At 46.2% G+C, this 20287-nt stretch overlaps 3 protein-coding genes across 4 annotated transcripts in view; 1 reads left to right on the forward strand and 2 right to left on the reverse strand.

Moving 5' to 3' along the window:
* Positions 1-548: 548 nt before the first annotated feature.
* On the reverse strand, positions 549-1992 carry FAM187A (family with sequence similarity 187 member A). Its single transcript, XM_065897893.1, has one exon. It carries the CDS (start codon positions 1791-1793, stop codon positions 549-551), a length of 1245 nt encoding a protein of 414 aa, XP_065753965.1. The 5' UTR covers positions 1794-1992.
* Positions 1993-2206: 214 nt separating this feature from the next.
* Positions 2207-6289, reverse strand: CCDC103 (coiled-coil domain containing 103). The gene is made up of 4 exons (XM_065897735.1): positions 6255-6289; positions 4445-4596; positions 3912-4044; positions 2207-3254 (listed from the first exon to the last, which is right to left on the reverse strand). The coding sequence occupies exons 2-4, from the start codon at positions 4585-4587 to the stop codon at positions 2823-2825; spliced, it is 708 nt and encodes a 235-aa protein (XP_065753807.1). The 5' UTR covers positions 4588-4596; positions 6255-6289; the 3' UTR covers positions 2207-2822.
* Positions 6290-6620: 331 nt separating this feature from the next.
* The window catches only part of EFTUD2 (elongation factor Tu GTP binding domain containing 2), a 32906-nt gene continuing 19239 nt past the window's right edge, over positions 6621-20287 (forward strand). Inside the window, exons 1-9 of one of the 2 annotated variants that reach the window (XM_065897472.1) lie at positions 6621-6692; positions 9745-9853; positions 12543-12708; positions 13366-13444; positions 15784-15859; positions 16370-16435; positions 17203-17238; positions 18375-18465; positions 19398-19480. In XM_065897472.1, coding sequence (XP_065753544.1) covers positions 9749-9853; positions 12543-12708; positions 13366-13444; positions 15784-15859; positions 16370-16435; positions 17203-17238; positions 18375-18465; positions 19398-19480 — 702 coding nt within the window. In that variant the 5' untranslated portion in view covers positions 6621-6692; positions 9745-9748. Of the gene's footprint in view, positions 6693-9744; positions 9854-12542; positions 12709-13365; positions 13445-15783; positions 15860-16369; positions 16436-17202; positions 17239-18374; positions 18466-19397; positions 19481-20287 lie in introns of those variants that run through there. The other variant, XM_065897473.1, reaches the window with a different exon arrangement.

Raw genomic sequence — 20287 nt, forward strand, 5'->3', positions numbered from 1 at the left:
TGGCAGGAAAGTCCTGAATTCAGTCTCCAATTTCCTCACCCATTTCCCCTGTTGTAGTCTCTACCTGTATTCCCAAACTCACCATTTCTACCTGCCAGTCCCAGGATGAGGCTGGGAAAGAAGGCAAAGAGGATACACACTAGGTACCCCGACTCTTTTCTTCCTCCCTCTGCTACCCCCAATTCAAACCGCCCACTTAGCAATCCTCGAAGGCAAGAAAATAAAGCACGTCAAACACTGTTCGACACCAGACAGGTGATAAATGTTAGGTTCACAAGAATTCTTCCTTCTCTGAAGTCAGAAGACACGTGCACCCTGGCTACTTCCATCTCGCTTCAGTCCCCCATCTCCCACCAGCCTCGGGCCTCCCCGCTTCCCAGACTGGGTCTCAGACTCGCTCGCGACAGCAGGGAGCAGGTTACAGCTAACAACTTTGTCCACATGCCCTGCCACGCATCCCAGCTCAGGATGTCTATCCAGAGGCATCTGGTACCACTTAAGAAACACATTTGAGCACAACTGGTCTTCAGAGCTGGGGAAGAGAGAGCCTAGGGGGAGAAGTTGGGATAACAGCGGAATAAGTAACAGCAACAACGACAGAGGTGAATAGTGATGAAGACTGCCGTGATGAGCAGGTAGCCTATCAGGGTGAGCACCAGGGCAGCCTGAATCTCGGGGTTGGAGAACGAGACTGGGTAGCGGCCTCGAGATGTCACGCCCAGTCGGAGCCCAGCGATGCGCACGCCCTGCCGCCAGCAATAGTAGATGCCCCGGTCTTCCAGCTGGGTGAAGCGGATGTGGAGATGGTTGCCGTGGTCGATGAACACCCTCATGGACCCGTTGACGCCCTTTAGGTACTGCGTGCGGTAGAGGTACTGGTGGTCCTTGTCCCAGGCCACGGCATGCTCCGGCCGGGCCCCGGGACAGGAGATGATTAGTCCATGGCCCAGCCTCTGCTGGTGGAACTGAATGGGCACCGGGGGCAACCAAGGCCGGCTGCCCACTTTGGCCACGTAGCTGAAGAGGGCCATCACACCCTCCTGGATTTTCTTCTTCTTCTCGCAGGGCACCAGGCAGCTCCGAAGCAGCAGCTCGGGGACGTGGTCTCTGGCCTTGGCCCGGAGCTGCCTGGGCACAGCCCGTGAACCACAGGACACCACGTCGGGCAGTGTCTTGCGGTAGCGGGGGGAGAGGTCTGGGCTCTGCAGGTAACACAGGCCAATGCGCCACTGCTCCCCGCGCACCCCGCAGCGGTCGCAGGGGGTCCACTCCCAGAAGGTGGTGAAGACGCGGAGGCTCCCGTGGTACTCATCTGCGAAGGGCTCCTGGCCCTGGTCCTCGAAGGTGGCCACCATCCTCTCACTGCTCTGGATGTCCACGTCGTAGGCGTAAAAGTAGTCCCCCTTGCGGGTGCCGCAGAAATACAAGCCTGAGTCCTCGGGCTGCGCCCGGAAGACCAACAGGCTGAACATGTGGATGCTGAAGCGGACCAGCATGTCGCTGCCCACGCGCACCTGGGCTGCCTCCGTCAGGACCCGCCCATCAAAGTCCGTCAGCACTTTGGTGTGGCCGCTGCCGAGGTGCTTCTGATAGTACCAGACGACAGCGGACACCTCCTCGGGCTTGCAGTGGCAGGGGAGCTCGAAGCTCATGTCAGCCAGGTAGGCTGCATTGTCAAACATCAGGAACGCTGGGCAGGGGGTCCTCTGAAAAATGTTCTCCTTCTCCACGATTTCAAAGGCCTGGAGGCTCCCCAACACCCACAGGAGCACAGTGGCCTGGGCCAGGTTCATGCCTGCACGAGGGAAGAGTCAGAGGGGGCGGGGCAGAACCTAGGCACTAAAGGCCTATGGGGCTTCTAGAAATCACTGCTGGGAGGAGGCATCTAGATGAGGAAAGGATTCAGCAGCCAGGAAAAGAAGCAACAATCTGCAGAGGAAGCTGCCACAGACAAGGCAATTTATTCCCAGTGGATGTACAAGATGCCCTTCTAACGTTCCGGACGTGATCTTGAGGGAAAACCATTCTAGAACCTGGCCCTTTGTCCCCTTTCTAGAACACTGGCACTCACTCAAGAATGGGTCAGGGGAAGCCAGAATAAGAAGCAAGGGCCCAGGTACCAGGACAGGGGAATCTCTGCCTCTCTGTTCCAGGCTCTGCCCTGCCTGCCCGGTGGAAAGGTCCTCCCTTTGGTTAATCCAGGAGTTGAAGGCAACCCTCCTACCTGCACATCTGGCCACCTGAAGATGCCTGGGAGGCTGGCCAGGCCTGAGCTGATGGCTTGGGGTTTTCCCAGGCCCAACCTGCACGGGAACTCAGCCCCTGGAGCTGGAGAAAAATACTGCACCTCAAATGAGGTAGCATTTGATCATTTATTGATTAAATGTCCATTCTGTTGGTTTCCAGTTACAAATACTCTTGTTAAGAGCTATGGAGATCAGTATTAATTTATCATGGAAGATTAACAAGTTTGCTTTTTCCTTTTTTTGAGTGGAGGCTATAACTGGTGGTACCGGTGTTTGGTTGGGTGCTCACCCACCTCTCAGGGCCATGGGCTAGCAGACTGGCAGACTCTAAGGGTGGGAAGCAAAAGTCTTTCAACTTCTTGGGCCCTTGACCATCCTGTGGATCTACACAGTTCAGAATATGGAGCCCCCAAGAGGCTGGAGGAAAAGGGAAAATTCAGTTACTGCTTTTGTTGTGAAAATTCCAAGACCAGAGGGAGTTAGGTGTGGGCTTTTCACTACAGTCTTGCAGAGCCCTCGAGACAACGAAAAATGCCTCCAGTGACCACTGGGGGCCTCTGAAGGTAACTGGTCCCATCAGTCCACACGGTACAGCATTAGCAGCTCTTGCAGAAGACTCTCCTCCTCCTGAAGCCCACCAGGCTGCTCCCCCAGACCCCGCCCCTCCAGGCTGGGGGTGCCCATGGCCTGCAGCTTCTGGAACAAGGATCTGCAGCTCTCTCTCTCCGCATGGCTCATCAGGCTCAGGTTCAGGGTGAAGCGGCCGGTGCTGGCCAGGCTGCGCAGGATCCCCAGCACCACCCACCGGTCAGCTGGCCTCACGTGATCAGCCAGCGCCATCAGCATCTCCCCTAGAAGTCCAAACCCCACATCCATCTGGAAAAGGCGGCCCAGCTTTGGGCCCCCGAGCTGCAGCAGGGCCTCGTAGCGCTCTGACCCACTCCGCAAGTATCGCCGCCAATCACGGTAGAACTCAGCCGAGGTCTCGGGCTGGAGGAGCGTTTTCTCCTGGATCGCAAAGGAAGGAGAGTACAGAGCTCCTCCAGCTGCTCTGTGACAGTGAGAGTGAGGGGAGCCTGTGGATTTTCATCTGAGCTCTAGTATCACTCTCTGAGCACTGGCAAGGCTGCGGCCAGTGTGGGCCTCATTTTCAGATGAGAGAACAAGGGATGGGATGGGGAGGGAGGGTCCCAAGGAACCCAGGCTGTGATTTGAGACTCTCAGTTGTACCAGACTTTTCCTCCTGATGAATGTGGACATAGCCCTGCTCTGCAGGACTAAGTCAGAGTTTACTCTGGGCAGGGCAGGAGAGGGGGTAACTGGAAACCTCAGGAGGAGAGAAAGGAACTCAAGATGAGTATTAAGGATCTCCTTCCCGACACTGCCAGAGGATCACAGGCTCTATACCATATAACTCGAAGCAGAGTAACCCAAATCTGATCTGGGAATGGGAACCAAGGACTGACTGACAGGGGCCTGCCGAGCCCACCTTTCTGACTTGTTCTGGTTGGTTTTGGCCTCACCACCCATTGGTTGCTTTTCTTTCTGGGATTGGGGCAGAAACCTGCCTCTGTTGGCTTTACATAAGAAATAAGGAACACATATGTGTTATAAGAAAACAGGGTTGGAGGTTTAAGGCAGAGAATCCCGCCGGGCCTCACCTACCGGGGAGATTTCAGTGGTTTCATCCTGGGAGGGCCTTCCCTGAATAGCGTGACAGTTCCAGGGCACAGTCCTCTTTCCTCCTATCTTGTCCTTCTGCTCCAGCGGCTTCAGATGTGATGCAAGGACAATACCCCTACAGGCAAGGGACAGAGATTAGGGGATGGACCTCATGCCAACTGTAGGTGGGAGGTGGCTGGACTTTGTGTGATACCGGCTGAACCTGTTGGCAGGCCAATATGACAATGATAATAACAACAACAGCAACAATAGCTGACAACTTCTGAGCGTTTTCCATGTGCCAGATATTGTGCTCAGAATCTTATGCGCAATCACATTTAATCATGACAGTGGTTACTCTCTCTTACGGATGAGGAACAGAGGCTCAGGTAGGTTAAATAACTGGCACAGGATCTCACAGGTAGCAGAAGGTACGGCCCAGATTGAGCCCAGAATTGTCTGACTCCAAGTGCACGCTCTTATCCACTACAGTAAACCATAACAGGAGAGCCTGAGAAAAGTGGCAGTAAGCCGACCTGAACTCCTCATAGGAAGCCACCCTCTGTTCCACTGCCCGTAACTTGGCAGCATTTTCCCGTTTGTACTTCTCATCAGCAGTGAGTGCAGCCTGCAGCTCTTTCTCCAAAGCCTTGAAGTCAATGATGTCATTCCTTTTCATGGCCTGTGCCTGGGAAGGCAAAGGGAATGAATGTCAGCAGAGGGTGACTATCAGGGGTGGGGGGGTTGCATCTGGATTCTTTGCCAGCCCACAGAATGACCCCAAAGCACTCTGGTTGTCTAGTCACTTATCTTGAGGGGGGTGTTATAAAAATCTAGTTCTTTATTTTACAGAGGGAAGCTGAGTTGCACAGTGAGGTCTTGCTTAAGATTTGTTACCACTGAAAATAGTCTTGACTTTCAATTTAGTGCCTTGTCTTAATTTTGCTCTCTGCCTCTGAAAATATTTTTTTAATTAAAGTATAATTGATATACAATGTTATATAAGTTTCAGGTGTACAACATAGTGGTTCGACAGTTATATACATTACAAGATGATCACCACAATAAATCTTGTTACCATCTGTCATCATTTAAGGTTATTACAATACTATTGACTATATTCTCTATTCTGTATATTACATTCTCATAACATATATTTTATACCTGGAAGTTTGTGCTTCTTAACCTAGTTCATCCACCCCACCACCCCCTTCCCCTCTGGCAACCACCAGTTTGTTCTGTTTTGTTTGTTCATTTGTGTTTTAGATTCCACATATAAGTGAAATCATACAGTATTTGTCTTTCTCTGTCTGACTTATAATATCCTGTAATGCTGTATAATACCTTAGCATAACACCCTCTAGGTCCATCCATGTTGTTTTAAACGGCAATTTTTCATTCTTTTTTATTCTGCCTCTAAAAATATTTTAGTATTGGTGCTTTGGCTGAGGAAGCATTTGGATTTCAGAATTCAGTCCCTTCACATTTCCACATGGACTCACTCTATAGAGAGTGATAGAGGCCCTCACACAAAAGCAGAACTATTGTAACCTACTCTTGAGCCCTGGGATAAAATTCCACTCATTGTTAAATGTCTTTAATGAGGAATGATACTTTCCACCCAAACCAGATGCAGTGACTGAGCAGGAAATCAAGTAGAGGTGGCAGAAAAAGGGGCTCAATGATCACCGTTTCCAAATCCCTCTGTCCAGCCAGGGCTGGAGCACAGATTCCTAGGTTCTTGGGCAACCTCTTTAGCTCTGCCACTGTACTTCTGCAGCCTCCGCATATCTGAGGCTGATTGACCCGTTCTACACGGAGATCACCTATATGGGTTCTAGTCTTGGCTCTAGCATTTCCTTACTGTGAGACCCCTTTGACCATCAGACTCCTAGTGCACTAAGCTAGATTACGTGGTGAAGTCATCAACAGCCCTAGGGCAGGGAAGCTTGAGGTCTACAACCAACCCCGTGCCCTCCCCCTCCACCCCAACATGGGTAAGCTTGAAGACCAAGAAGGAGGCTGGGTTGGCCAGGAACTGAACTCAGGTGTCCTGGCTCCTGTCTAGTTCTGAACCCTTGCCAGTCACTGAATAAATAGAACACCTAGGGCTTCCCTGGTGGCGCAGTGGTTGAGAGTCTGCCTGCCGATGCAGAGGACACGGGTTCGTGCCCCGGTCCGGGAAGATCCCACATGCCGCGGAGCGGCTGGCCCATGAGCCATGGCCGCTGAGCCTGCGCGTCCGGAGCCTGTGCTCCGCAACGGGAGAGGCCACCACAGTGAGAGGCCCGCGTACCACCAAAAAAAAAAAATAGAACACCTAATCCTCCTGCCCCCGACCTTCACCCCAGCAGCCAGGGCCCTGGTTTCCTTTCTTTGGGGATCCCCAGTTACCGCCAGACCACGTCTGCTCAGCGTAGACCACGCCCAGCAGCTGTGGTTGCCCAGCAACTGCTCTAACAGCCTGCCCACGTGACCTCCCCGAAGGCCCCCGTCAGGGTAGCCCCGAGGCGCCTGATCAGATTCTCGCCTCCTCGGGCCTTGTTTTCTTTGGAGCACCCACGCCTTGGTTTGGGGACCCACAACTCCGCCTCGCAGGTTCCTGTGTCCGCGGCCGGCATTCTTCCGAGCTGGTCCACAGGCAAAGGGCTGTCCTCCGAGGCAGAAACGCGACCGCGGCGCCTGCGGGGTCCTTCCGAACAGCGAGCGCAGGTGGTGCGGCGGCGTTGGACGGAAGCGCGGTCTTCGGCGGCCTACTCGGAGTTTTTGGCTGAGCAGCGGGAGGTGAGTTGACGCGGGTCCACGGCATGGGAAGGTTGCTCCTGTGGGATGGGAAATTAAATAGTGGCAGATGTGGAGGAGACGTTATATGCTATCTTCTCCTTTCACTTTACAGATGAGGCGGGAAAGGGAATGAAGGCCCTACCACACCGCCCCCCCCACACACAGATTCCGGGGTTCCCTCCTGTCCATCTTTAAAACCCTTTCCCGGGGCAGGGGTCGTTCTTGCACTGTCCATGCACCTGTCTCACTCCCTCTTCCAGCTGTGCCGCCTTCACCCTTTCTCTACCAAGCTCTCTCCGTCCTTACTCTGTTTTTCTTGGAGAGCCTGCGTTGTAGCGGGAAGCTGCGGTGAAGTTTGGTACCGAAATTAACTAATTTGTGCAACTGTGGGCAAGTCAGCTATCTTCTGTGTGCCTTGTTGGAGTCACTCATTTAGTCATTGAGCAAATACTGATTGAGGTTCTATTTTGTGCCAGGCACCGTTCTAAGTGAAAAAAAACAGTCATTGCTTCAACTGTAGTTGGAGAGATGACAGTAAATACACGAATAGATACGTGTCAGTTAATGATAAATGTTAATAAAAATAATAAAACAATGAAAGTGGGGGTTGGAGAATGTGTGTATAGGTGGAGCTTTTCTTTTTTTGCGGTACGCGGGCCTCTCACTGCTGCGGCCTCTCCCGCTGCGGAGTACAGGCCCCGGACGCGCAGGCCCAGCGGCCATGGCTCACGGGCCCAGCCACTCTGCGGCATGTGGGATCCTCCCGGACCGGGGCACGAACCCGCGTCCCCCGCATCGGCAGGCGGACTCTCAACCACTGCGCCACCAGGGAAGCCCAAGGTGGAGCTTTTTTTAGAGTGACAAGGGAAGGCTTCTCAGAGACGGTAACATTTTATATAGTAGAGACCTGGGTGAGATGAAGGAACAAGGTATACATGCCCAAGGGGAGAGCATTTTGGAAGAGAATAGTAAGTGCAGTGGCCCTGAAGTAGAAATGAGGTGGGTTGTTCCATGGACAGCCTTCTGTAAAAATTTCTGCAGTCATTTCATGGGTGTCTTGGGAGAATGAAATGTGCACAGATGTGGTAGCTCTTTGGAAGTAAAAAGAACCTCTATGCATATGAAAGTTTCCATAATAATTTACATTTAATTATTAGTGCTTGGAGCTCTTAATTCTCTATTTTATCCACAGTCAGCACTCAACAGGGGCATTGAGGGAGGTGGCGGGATTAGCCTCATGAAAGAAGTATCAGTATTTCAAAATTAAACATTCTGTTCAGTTAACATTTATCCAGTTTCTACTTAGGTGAAGCGCTGTCTTGGTCATTGGCAGGTGGGCACGAGGAACGCAGGGTTCCTGTATTCAAGAATGGCCAAAAAATAATGCTAGCTAACATTTATTGAGCCTAGAACTGTAGTAAATTGTTTACACAGCCTATTTTGCTTAATTCTCATAACCCTTTATGCAATGGGGATTAATCACTTTATTTTCCAATTAAAGAAACAAGCTTGGAGAGGTGAAATAACCTGAAATGCCACAGTTATTAAGTGACAAAAAGCTGGGATTCAAATCAAGGTCTTCCAGTTCCAGAGCCCTGACCATTAACCCACACTCTGGTCTGTTGCCTATTACTGTAAGCTGTAGAGGTGTTGGTGAGGGTAATCAGTACAGTTAACTACCATTCATGACAGAATTAAATGCTGATAAAGACACGAAAGGCTACAGCAGTATAGGAGAGTGAGAAACTGAGGCTATAGGAAGCCTTGAAGGAGGTGGTATTTGACCTGTTACTTTGAGTAGAATTTCTAGAATTGAAGTGGACACAACCCACAAAATACTTACTAATTACAAAGAGAAAGCATGTAACTTTACAATGGAAAGGCCTGGTAGGCACCACCATAATCAGTGGTGAAGTTAACATCACCACTGATGGGACAAACTAAAATCATATGCCACTTGTTAGAAGATGCACTGAAAAGAGCACGGCATCACTTCTGTGATACTCTTGCCAAAAAATGCATAACCTGAATCTGATCATGAGGAAACATTGGCAAACTTAAATTAAGGGACATTCTACAAACTCACTAGCCTATAATCTGCAAAAGTGTCAAGTCATAGAAGTCAAAGGAAAGACCAAGGAACTGTTTCAGATTGAAAGAGACTAAAGACATGACAGCTGAGTGCAAACATGGAATCCTGGATTGGCTCCTTTGCTGTGCAGGAGATTATTGGAACAGCCTGTGAAACTTGAATGGGGGCCTGTGGGTTAGGTGGTGGTAATATGTCAGTGTTTTCTGATTTTGATGGTTGTATTGTGGTTATGTAGGAGAATGTCCTTGTTTGTAGGAATCACATGCACTAAAAGCAGGGGTTGGCAAACTTTGTCAAGGGCTAGATAGCAAATATTTTAGACTTTGTGGGCCATGTGGTCTCAGTGGCAGCTACTCTGCTCCGCTGTTACAGTGTGAAAGCAGCCACAGACAATATGAAAAAATGAGCATGGCTGTGTTCCAATAATGCTGTTTTTTGAAATGCTGAAATGCTGAAATTTGAATTTCATATAATTAATTTTCATGTGTCAATGTGTCATGAAATATTATTCTTTTGATTTTTTTCAACTATTTAAAAATAATAAAAAACATCGTACCTTCAGGGCTGTTTGAAAACAGTTGGCAGGCCAGATTTGGCCACAGGCTATAGTTTACCAACTGCTGCCCTAAAGTATGAGGAGGTGATGAGACATTGTGTCAGCAACTTATCTGCAAATAATTTAGGAGAAAGAAAGTTATGTGTACTATTTTTGCAACTTTCTGGTATTTAATTATTTTAAAATTAAAATTTGTTTAGTATTAGAAAAAAGAAGTGGGTGAAGTATATGTAAACAGAAACAGGAGTGGAACAGACAGGAGGGGAAGATACAGGGCTTTGGAGGAGCAGTCAGTGGGCTGATGTAACTGGAGAGGAGACTGTGTGAGGGATATGGTCAGCCACAGGCTAGGGCGGAGGCCCTGATTACCTTGCCAGCGTCTAACTCTTCTCCTTGAATTTCAGCATCATGGATACTGACTTGTATGATGAGTTTGGGAATTACATTGGACCAGAGCTTGATTCTGATGAAGACGATGATGAATTGGGCAGAGAGACCAAAGATCTTGATGAGGTAAAACAAATATATACTTTTTTCATCTCTCTTTTTTAAGAAAGCAATAAAGTAGTAACCATAAATTTGTCTTCTGTGTCTGTGAGTCTGTTTCTGTTTTGTATATAGATTCATTTGTGTTGTGTTTTAGATTCCACATATAAGTCACATCATATAATATTTGTCTTTCTCTGTCTGGCTTCACTTAGTATGATATTCTCTGGGTCCATCAACACTGCTGCAAATGGCAATATTTCATTCTTTTTATGGCTGAGTAATATTCCACTGTATACATGTACCACGTCTTCTTAAATCAGTCATCTGTTGATGGGCACTTAGGTTGTTTCCATGTCTTGGCTGTTGTAAATAGTGCTGCTATGAACCTGGGGGTGCATGTGTCTTTTTGAACTAGTGTTTTTGATTTTTCCATCATCCCTTCTCATTTACTCTAGATGTTCACCCCAGCAATTCTCCCCTCTCTCCCATGTCATTAGTTTTCCCTCTCTACTAGATCATCCCCATCAGCATACAGATATGCTGTTGTTTCATCATAAAATCCTTTCACGACCCTATAGCCCCCTGTCGTTACCTCCCATTTCCCTGTTTCCCAATGCGGCACATCACGAAAGAGTTGTTACTTGCTGTCTCCAAATCCTCTCCTCCCATTTTCTCTGAATCCAAGTTTTGTTGTTTTGCCTCTCCCATTCCACACAGACTGCTCTTGTCAGGGTCATCAGTGACCTCTGCCCCAGACCCAGTGCTCATCCTGCTTGACCTGTCTGCAGCATCTGGCCCAGCTGATCCCTCCCTCCTTAAAATACTCTCTTCCCTTGGCTTCCAGGGAATCTCCTGGTTTTCCTTCTCTTCTCTGGCCGGTCCTTCTCAGTCTTTGCTGCTGGCTCCTCCTCATCTCCCTGACCTCTTAACTGTCAATGGGCCCCAAGGCTCCATTCCTAATACCTGTTCTCTATCTACACTCACTCCCCTGGTCATCTTATCCAGTATATCAAATCCCTTCTATTCCCTGAGGACTCTCAAATTTATATCTCCAGCCTGGACCTTTTTCTTGAACCTCAGGTTTGTATGTCTAGCTTTCTACTTGGCATCTCTACTTGATGTCTAATATGGCATCTCAAACTTAGCATATCTAAGGCCTAAACACAGAGCTTCCCCATCCCCTGTCCCCTGCTTCTGCCTCCAACCTCCTCTTACAGTCTTCCTCATCTAGTAAAGACAGGGCCATTCCCCAGTTGCTCAGGTCAAAAACCTTGTCTCTTTTTTTTCACTCCTACTCTGAATTCACTAGGATACATTTTTTACTCTATTTTTAAAATATATGCAGAATCCAACCTCTCCTTCCACCTTCACAGCTCCTCCTCTGGGCATAAGCCACTATCACTGCCATCTCTCTCCTGTATCACTGCAGTAGCCTTCCAACTAATCTCTCTCCTTTTAGTATATCTCAGTATGGGAACCAGAGTGAGTCTTTTAAAACAAAAGCCTGATCATATTACTCCTCTGCTCAGAACTGCTAGAACAGGACTTCTTAGCCTTGGTACCATTGAGGTTTGGGGCCAGATAATTCTTTGTTGCAGGGCTGTCCTGCGCTTTATAGGGTATTTAACAGCATCCCTGGCTTCTACTCAATAGGTCCCCCACACACAGAGCCAGCTGTGACAACCAGAAACGTCTTCAGACATTGCCAAATGTTCCCTGGGAGACAGAATTGTCTTTGGCTGAGAAGCACTGTCATAGAGTAAAGTTAGATTACTTAGAATGATCCAGAAGATCCTACATGATCACCTCCTATGAGATCTCAGCTTATACTGTTCTCCCCATTATTTACTGAACTGGCTTCCTTGCTAATCCTCAAAGTTGCCAGCGTACCCTTGACTCAGAGCCTTTGCATTTGCCGTTTCAGCCAACTAGAACGCTCTTCCCCACTTACTTGTAGAACTTACTCTCTCTTCCCTCAGATTTTTGCTCAAATGTCATCACCTCTCTTTTTTGCATTGCTATATTACCAATACCTAGAACAGTGCCTGTCACATAGTAAATGCTCAGTAGATATTTGTTGAGCGAATGAATTAACCAGGGTGTTTTGGAACATAAAGGGTTATGTAGTAGCCACTTTTAATCATTTGAAAGACTTTTTAGGAGAAGAGGGCATAGCTTTGTTCAGTGTTGCTTGTGACTGTGGGTTTTAATTTATAAGGAGGTGAGTTCGATGTCATTTATGGAGACTCACTTTCCAACAGGGAACCGGGCTGTCAGTGAGTACTGTTGTTATTGGAAGTATTCAACAGGGACAGGAATACGTAGAGAGAGTTCATTCATTTAACATGCTGTGTTCTCAGGACACAGAGATGAATAGTGCTCAAAGAACTCCCGTCCTATGGGATTCCTAATATGTGAGGCATAGGGCAATATCCAGAAAAGTGCCTCCAAGCTTGATCCATTTGTGACCAATGGCCTGCACTTAAGAAAGGGTCCATTTGAATCAGGAGAGCCATCCATACCCGTGGCTTACAGTCTTCTCTTTGTGAAGGATCATGCAAGAGTGGAACCTGCCCCACTGATGGTAGCACAGAACTCAAAATAAGAAGCTGTCAGGCATGTGAAGTCATTGCTCTTAACTCGTGTAGCGTATGAGTCATTGAGCAGGAAAAGTGCATGCCTCTTCCAGCCTCCTTCCGTCCCTTGCTTTTAGGTCGATGATGATGATGATGACGACGAGCTGGGAGATCATGATGAAGACCACCCTGGGATGGAGGTGGTGCTGCATGAGGACAAGAAGTACTACCCCACAGCTGAGGAGGTGTATGGTCCTGAAGTGGAGACCATAGTTCAGGAGGAGGACACCCAGCCTCTCACAGGTGAGTCTGGAGGCACTGGGCTGTGAGAGGTGAAATCGAAACTAGAAAACTTCATTTCATAGCCATCAGCAGTCTTGAAAGTTCAGTGAATGAACTGACTAGTTTTTCTTTCAGGTGGTATTTCTGGATTGAGATTCAATTCACCCTGTTTTGATATTCAACAGAACAGCTTGTTACCAAGCAAATAAGTGTTACTTCTTTCTTTATCTAATACTTGTTTGGGTTCTTGAAGACTGTTTTTAAGTTCTCCCTCTGGTCTGATACATTTTTCCATCCAAATAATACCAGTTTCTTTAACTAGTCCTCACAATGCTTATTTTCCACTCCCTTAATAATTTTCATTGATCTTCTGGGAAGTAGTTGCATTTTATAAATGCAAGGAAGATTTTGAACTGACATTGACCTCATCCTATATCCAGTCCCTCTCCCTTCCTCCCACAAAATGAAGTCCAAACACCTCAGTCCACAATTCAAGATCTTTCAGTGTCTCATGCCAAACAGCGTTCCCAGAACTTTCTCAACCTGAGTGGTCCTCGAGAACAACATAAATTGATGTCATATATCATCCATTCTGAAAGCTCAGTCTAATGGAATAGGGCTCTGTATTTTTATGCTTTATGCCTACCTGCACATCACTACTTTTTTTTTTCCTCCTAGAACCCATTATTAAACCGGTGAAAACCAAGAAATTCACTCTGATGGAGCAGACATTACCTGTCACGGTATATGAAATGGAGTAAGTTATAAGGTCTTGGAGCCTCTCTGCACGAATATTGTAGGTTCAGTTTGTTCATGGAGGTAGGAGGTGGTTTGTGGTTGAGGTAACCAGTGCATTTTTGGGGTGGTGGTGAGAGCAGTGGCATCCATTTGTGCCTGAGTCATTTGGCCGACTTCTCTCTATGACCAGGTTCAGCTCTGTCGCTGCCTGCTGCCAGATCTAGTCTGACAGATTTCAGCTTTATTTATGTATTTATTTATTTTGGTGGGTAAAAGGGCATATCCCTGAGCTCTTTCTTATTTATTTAATTTTTAAAAATTGAGGTATAGTTGATTTGCGATGTTGTGTTAGTTTCCACCATACAGCACAGTGATTCAGATTCTTTCCCCTTATATGTTGTTACAAAATATTGAGTAGAGCTCCCTGTGCTATACAGTAGGTCCTTGTTGGTTATCTCTTTTATATATAGTAGTGTGTATATGTTAATCCCCAACTCCTAATTTATCCCTCCCCTCCCCTCCCCTTTCCTCTTTGGTAACTGTCAGTTTGTTTTCTCTGTCTGTGGGCCTATTTCTGTTTTGTAAATAAGCTCATTTGTATCTTTTTTTTTTTTCTTTTAGATTCCACATATAAGTGATATCGTATGATATTTGTCTTTCTCTGTCTGGCTTACTTCACTTAGGATAATAATCTCTAGGTCCATCCACGGTGCCGCGCCAGTGAGTTATTGTGAAAGCAAAAATCTCTTCCTACAATTTGCCAAAATTTTCCTTCAGCTTATATCGTTGCTGAGATATTTAGGCTCAATCTTAACTTTCTTCTTGGCTCTCATCCAGATCTCAGCCATTTTCTCTTCTTCCAAACCTTTAGTTTGGTATTAGAAGCCAGCCTTTGAGACAGAACTGGGTATTATAATTGTCAGTGTTGGGGCCACCAGAGCCTGTTTTGACACGGTATGGTTGCTAAGTGTTTTGGGAACATAACAACTCTTTATTTTGAAAAGGAGGCACAGGTAGGTAGATATGTGTAGAATAATTTAGACTCCTCAAACTGCAAACTGTTTTTGAAAATATTTTCATTGATGAAATGCACTTATAAGGCTCTTATATATTGAGGAGCTTGTGGCCCGTTATTAGATAATGAAACTTTTTTTTTTTTAAACATGTTGACATCTTGTATGTCCGAAGGAGTAAGGTCCCTTCTGAAATGGTCAGCTCACCTGCCATCATTCACACTTTTTTTTTCTTTTTTAATATTTATTTATTTGGTTGCACTGGGTCTTAGTTGCAGCTCATGGGCTCCTTAGTTGTGGCAGGTGGGCTCCTTAGTTGTGGCATGTGAATCTCATGTGGGATCTAGTTCCCTGAGCAGGGATCGAACCTGGGTCCCTTGGGAGTGCGGAGTCTTAACCACTGTGCCACCAGGAAGTCCCCCATTCACACATTTTTTTTTTTTTTTTTTTTTTTTTTCCGGTACGCGGGCCTCTCACTGTTGTGGCCTCTCCCGTTGCGGAGCACAGGCTCCGGACGCGCAGGCTCAGCGGCCATGGCTCATGGGCCTAGCCACTCTGCGGCATGTGGGATCTTCCTGGACCGGGGCACGAATCCATGTCCCCTGTCTCGGCAGGTGGACTCTCAACCACTGCACCACCAGGGAAGCCCCATTCACACATTTTTGAAACAACCCTTCAGTTTTCTTCAGAACTTGCGTCACATTCTTTTGTGTTCTCAGTGGTGATTTTTTAAAAAAATCTCCAGTCTTTGAAAGCAGGCTTGATTTTCAGAGCCAAAAGTCATCTGAAGGCTATTTACCATAAGTAATGCGGATGATAAGCAAGAAAGGCAGGGTTGGTTTTGATCAGGATGGAACTCCTCTGCTCATCATTAATGAGATGAGGTTTTCTTTTTTTTTTTTTTTCTTTGAGATGAGGTTTTCTTGAAAGCCTTGTTAACCAGCTGTGACAGCAGTTTCAGAAGCAAAGCTCCCAAAGTGATTTGAAGTCCCCTTGGCATCAGTGGTATAAATGTATAGCATCTAGCCTGAATGTTTTGAACTGAACAGTACTCATGTATGTGTGTGCTGGTATTTGGTTTTTTCTTCTTGCTTGCTTTTCAAATTTCATTATTTTACTGTTGAAATCTCCATGACATTTCACAGGTCGTGTCTCCTCATGAATAAGTCTGTTCTGTTCCCAAAGACAGAACTGTGTAGAGGTAGAAACTCACTTCTGCCTCTGAGCATTCTCCAGTTGGTCTGAAAGTTGTTCCTGGCCGAAAATACCTAAAACACCTTGTACCACCCCCTCATTTGAAAACTTTTGGCAAAGTCCCTTTTGCTCTTTTCCTTTCTTCTTTCAGTTTCTTGGCAGATCTGATGGATAACTCGGAGCTGATCAGAAATGTGACCCTTTGTGGTCATCTCCACCATGGCAAGGTGAGAGAGCTTTTGGCTACTTGGAACAGGGTTGGTCTTCGTTTCTGCTCATTTTTTCAGCCCTCAGAGTCACACGTTGGGGTCTGAGGCCATAAGGCTGGACCTCCTCACTCTGGGGGGCCTCCAAGCCTATTGTGAAACTGAGCTGTGAAATTCTAGCTTTTCCTGAGCAGCAGATGGAAAGCTAAGCCACTTGCATGCCTGAGCCTTGTGTCTACATCTGGACAGAAGAGGGGAAATTGAGCCTTACTCTGATTTTATAAGTTTTCATTTCCTGGGGGATGGTTGTCTAAGAAAGATTTCATCTTTCATTTGAAAATAATCCTGTGGCTTCATTGTTAATTCTTTGCTGTCCCATAATCCTCCCTGCGCTCTTCTTCCTCTCTTTATCCCTAAATTATGTGGTGTAGTGGGAACTGGGAGAAGGGTAGAGTAGATTTTTCTCTGTGGTTTGCAGAACTTAACTTTCTTTTCCCTTTCAGACATGTTCAACTTTCTCTTCCCTTTCAGACATGTTTTGTAGATTGTTTAATAGAGCAGACTCACCCGGAAATCAGAAAGCGCTACGACCAAGATGTGAGTAGAAATTCTGTTGAAGGTTTAGGATGAACCATTCAGAATATACAGGGATGGGTGTCTCTCTCCTTCCCCTTTCTTCCACCTTCCCACTCTCACTGTAAATAATGATGCATATAATGTGCTGCTTTATAATTGTAATTTCTATTAATAGACCTTAAGAAAATAATTTCAATTTTCTCAGAAACATAAAAATACTAGTGTGCAGTATTTTTGGATGATCTGTTCTGTGCTTGGGATCCCTCCTCTGTTCTGATATATCCTGACTTCGATAGCCTATTCTTTCCTGTCATAGTATTAATAGCCTCTCTATAAATATAATACAATTGGGCCTTGTTTTCATGATAAGTTTAAGTGCCTGTGAATGAGGCCAAGTGGGGCTGCAAGTCTCAGTGCAATAAATGTTCAATCTTGGCCAGATGGACTGTTTTGATGTTCAGGGTCCCATGAAGGCCAGATGTGTCTCCCTGTACCACTGTGAAAAATTCAGTGCATTTGATATAATTTAGCTCTTCAGTCATACCTGGTCTTTAGCGACTTCCTCCACTCCCCAAAAAACCACACACCCAGGAGCATTTTCCATCTGGGAGGGTGCTGGTCTCATTGTCTGAAATTTCTGTAGGGGTACCCTGTTTTCTTCCATCTATTCTCCTCCTGAGGCAGAGACCCTTGAGCTGGGAGGTGGTGAGGGAAAGTGATTGATGGTTTGTGTGGCAGAGGAGTCTGAATTCAGGAGGTAATTACAGTTCTTTTTTTTTTTTTTTAAGCTTTGCTACACTGACATCCTCTTCACAGAGCAAGAGGTAAGTGTGCCTTTGGAAGTCTGATTGTTGTCCACAGCAGGCCCAGCAGCAGTAGTTTTGTAGGGAATGTAGAAGAGCTTTACGGTAACATTTTGGTCCATACCACACACCTCCCCACCCTCACTCCCACCCCTCATCTCTTTATCTCCCTGCTTCTCTCGGTCATCCTACGATCTATAACTTGAAAGAGAGCTGGGTAGGCAAACTGTAGGGTAAAAGGGGGGACCCTCCTATCCTGGGCTGGATTTAATTTAGCCAAGTAGGGCAAATGCTAAGAGGTCATGTGTACATTTATGCTGTAAGTTCTGCAGAAGCTAAACGTGATTTTTAAAATGACATCGTCCTTAAAATCTGTAACATGACTCCATCCATATGTTGATCTTTCTGGGAGTAGCTTCTCCTGGAGAATGGGTTCGTCTGTCTTTGTGCTTCTCTTCTGTATAAAGGAGTGAGCATACATTTTTGTCTTTCGCATTCCTACTGGTTGGTCTTCCTTTCCATCTGGATCTTTGTCCTCCCCTCTAATCCCTTGTTTCCCCCTCTTCTTTATTTCTGTCTCTCTTAAATGACCACATGGAAAGCACAAGAGTGCAAGTACTGTGATTAACCAAAGGAACCTTGAATGGTGCTGGCATATGTTAGGCACTCAACAGATACTAACTATTGTTTTTTTATGTATATGTTTGACTGGAGTTGTTTTAATACTTATTTTCTGTTACAGCTTTTATAATATATTTTTAAGAAAACCTAAAGTGCTGCAGATTGTTTCTTTTTACTTGTACTGTGCGAAATTATTTTTGTTTACAGTGTATGAGGAGGATAAGATTTGAGGACTCTGGATTCTCTATTAAGGTTTAATACTGCTTTGCTAGCTTGTTCATTTTTTTATTTTTACTTTTTTGTATTTGAACCATCTCCCCACCCCGCACCCCCGCCGCCCCAGTGCTTTTTAACAGGAAGATTGTTCAGCTTTAAGGTCATTCTGGTTAGAGACCTAGGTAAAACTCATACCCATTACAAGGAGAGACATCAGTGTAATTTACTAGCAACTGGAAAGATCCAAGAGCAGAATGAATCCCTCCTGCATAGGAAGAAGCCTTGATCACTCTCGCCCTCTTTCTCTCTGCGACTTTCAGAGGGGTGTTGGCATCAAGAGTACTCCTGTGACAGTAGTCTTGCCAGATACCAAAGGAAAATCCTACCTCTTCAATATCATGGACACTCCAGGTAGGACATTCCTTGACTTTTTACCATCAGAACCCTGTCCTGTTTGTTTCTTTTGCTTCCAGAACAGAGCAGAGCATTACGTCTTTGTTTTTACATTCCCTTGCCTTCCTTGAGATAATTTTCTTTTTTCACTGTCTCCTTTGCTTCTAACTAGTTAATTAGCCAGCAGTGTGCTCCAGGCCTTCCATTTTGTTCCTCTCTTGACTCTGCTGTAGAAGATTTAAATTTGGGGGAATCTTATTCACTTACTCATTTCAGCCTGTGTCAGCCCATGCTAGACATTGGGGCAGCAAAGCTGAGTTAGACATGGTCCCGGCCTCAGGCAGTCTCAGTCTTTTGAAGGAGACTATGGGAGCTCGCACCGATGGCTGGGGGACATGCAGGTTACCATAGAAGCAGCGTACCTCACCCTGTGGCTGACTTTCTCTTTGGGAAGGACCAACTCAGGGTTCCCTTTTTTTAAATAGGAAAATTTGGGTTTTGACAGATTGGCCTTCTTTGCCCCATCAGATGCCCGATGCCCTTGTGCCTCTCAGCCCCTGACCCCTACCCGCACCCACCAGCACCACCTTTCCAGGAACTGGCTCACGTGCTCCAGGCACTCCTTTGCCCTCTTTCCTGCTTCCAAATTGTCTTCTGTCCCGCAGAACTCTGTTCACTGCTGATTAGACTGGTTTAGTCTGCGAGTTGAATGTGTTGTGCCCTCCTTGATAAAATGCTTTCTTTATGTTTGGGGGCCTCCTGTATAAAAGCGTAATCCAAGGATGTGACTCTAACGTAGAACTTGGCACACTGCAGGGAGCTGTGGGGAGAAGAGAAGGCGGTATTTGTGGGTTCACATGCTTTGCAGTGCCCCACAGACCACGTACAAGTTAATCGTGCCTCATCCTGCCACCACACAAGTGGTGACTTACTTGGTATTTGCTTTTCAGGACACGTGAATTTTTCTGACGAGGTCACAGCTGGCTTGCGCATCTCAGATGGAGTGGTCCTTTTCATCGATGCTGCTGAGGGCGTAAGTCTGCGTCAGTTCTCTCAGGACCCCTCTTCCCTGTCATGTTTGCCGCACACAATGGCCAGAGCTCTGAGTGAGCTGGGAATTAGAGAACGTGAGAGTCTGTGGGATTAAGGCTCACCTTTGCTCTAAAATTAGGGCAACAAATGAAAGTCAAAATTAGTTCTCAGTGAGTCCCTCACTCCCTGCCCAGTGAAGCTCACAATGATAGGACCCATTGTCATTCAGAAACACAAAAATGACAAAGGTAAATAAAAGGGAGGGAGGAGAGTTTTAAATGTTAATGAATTTGTCTAAGGTAAAGAGAGATTGGAGTTAAAAGGCCCAAAGATTAGGTAATTTGGCCAACCTCATTTATGTTGTCATCAGTGAGATAGCCAGCACAGGGAGCCAGGGTTACCTTTTTAAAAACTGACTTCATCATGGAGTAATTTCAAACTTACTGAAAAATTGCAGTAGTACAGAGTACACCCTCATTTGTAATTCTGTGTCTGTACATGTACATGCACTCACACGTATGTGTTTTCCCCTTGAACCATTTGAAAATAAAATATTTCAGAATGTATTTCCTAAGAACAAGGACATTCACTTACATAATAATGCACTTACCAGAATCTGGGAATTCAACGTTGATACAATATTGTTGCACAGATCTTTTTCTGTAGACCTTAGTCAGTCTCACTCATTGTCCCAATAACGTCTTTTATAGAATTTTTTTTCCTAATCCAGGATGATGCATAACGTTTAGTTTTCATGTCTCTTTTAATTGGAATTCTTCTTTTACCTTTCTTGGTCTTTTATGACATT

This window comes from Phocoena phocoena, chromosome 19 (genome assembly GCF_963924675.1).
Source record: "Phocoena phocoena chromosome 19, mPhoPho1.1, whole genome shotgun sequence".
Classification (NCBI taxonomy): domain Eukaryota; kingdom Metazoa; phylum Chordata; class Mammalia; order Artiodactyla; family Phocoenidae; genus Phocoena; species Phocoena phocoena.

Excerpts from the sequence above, each read along its gene's own strand:
- FAM187A (XM_065897893.1), bottom strand. The coding sequence starts at position 1,793 with ATGAACCTGGCCCAGGCCACTGTGCTCCTGTGGGTGTTGGGGAGCCTC.
- CCDC103 (XM_065897735.1), bottom strand. The coding sequence starts at position 4,587 with ATGAAAAGGAATGACATCATTGACTTCAAGGCTTTGGAGAAAGAGCTG. Across the intron at positions 4,045-4,444 it reads GCTTCCTATGAGGAGTTCAG|GGGTATTGTCCTTGCATCAC; the intron begins GTCGGCTTACTG and ends CCTTGCCTGTAG. Across the intron at positions 3,255-3,911 it reads AAACCACTGAAATCTCCCCG|GAGAAAACGCTCCTCCAGCC; the intron begins GTAGGTGAGGCC and ends TTTGCGATCCAG.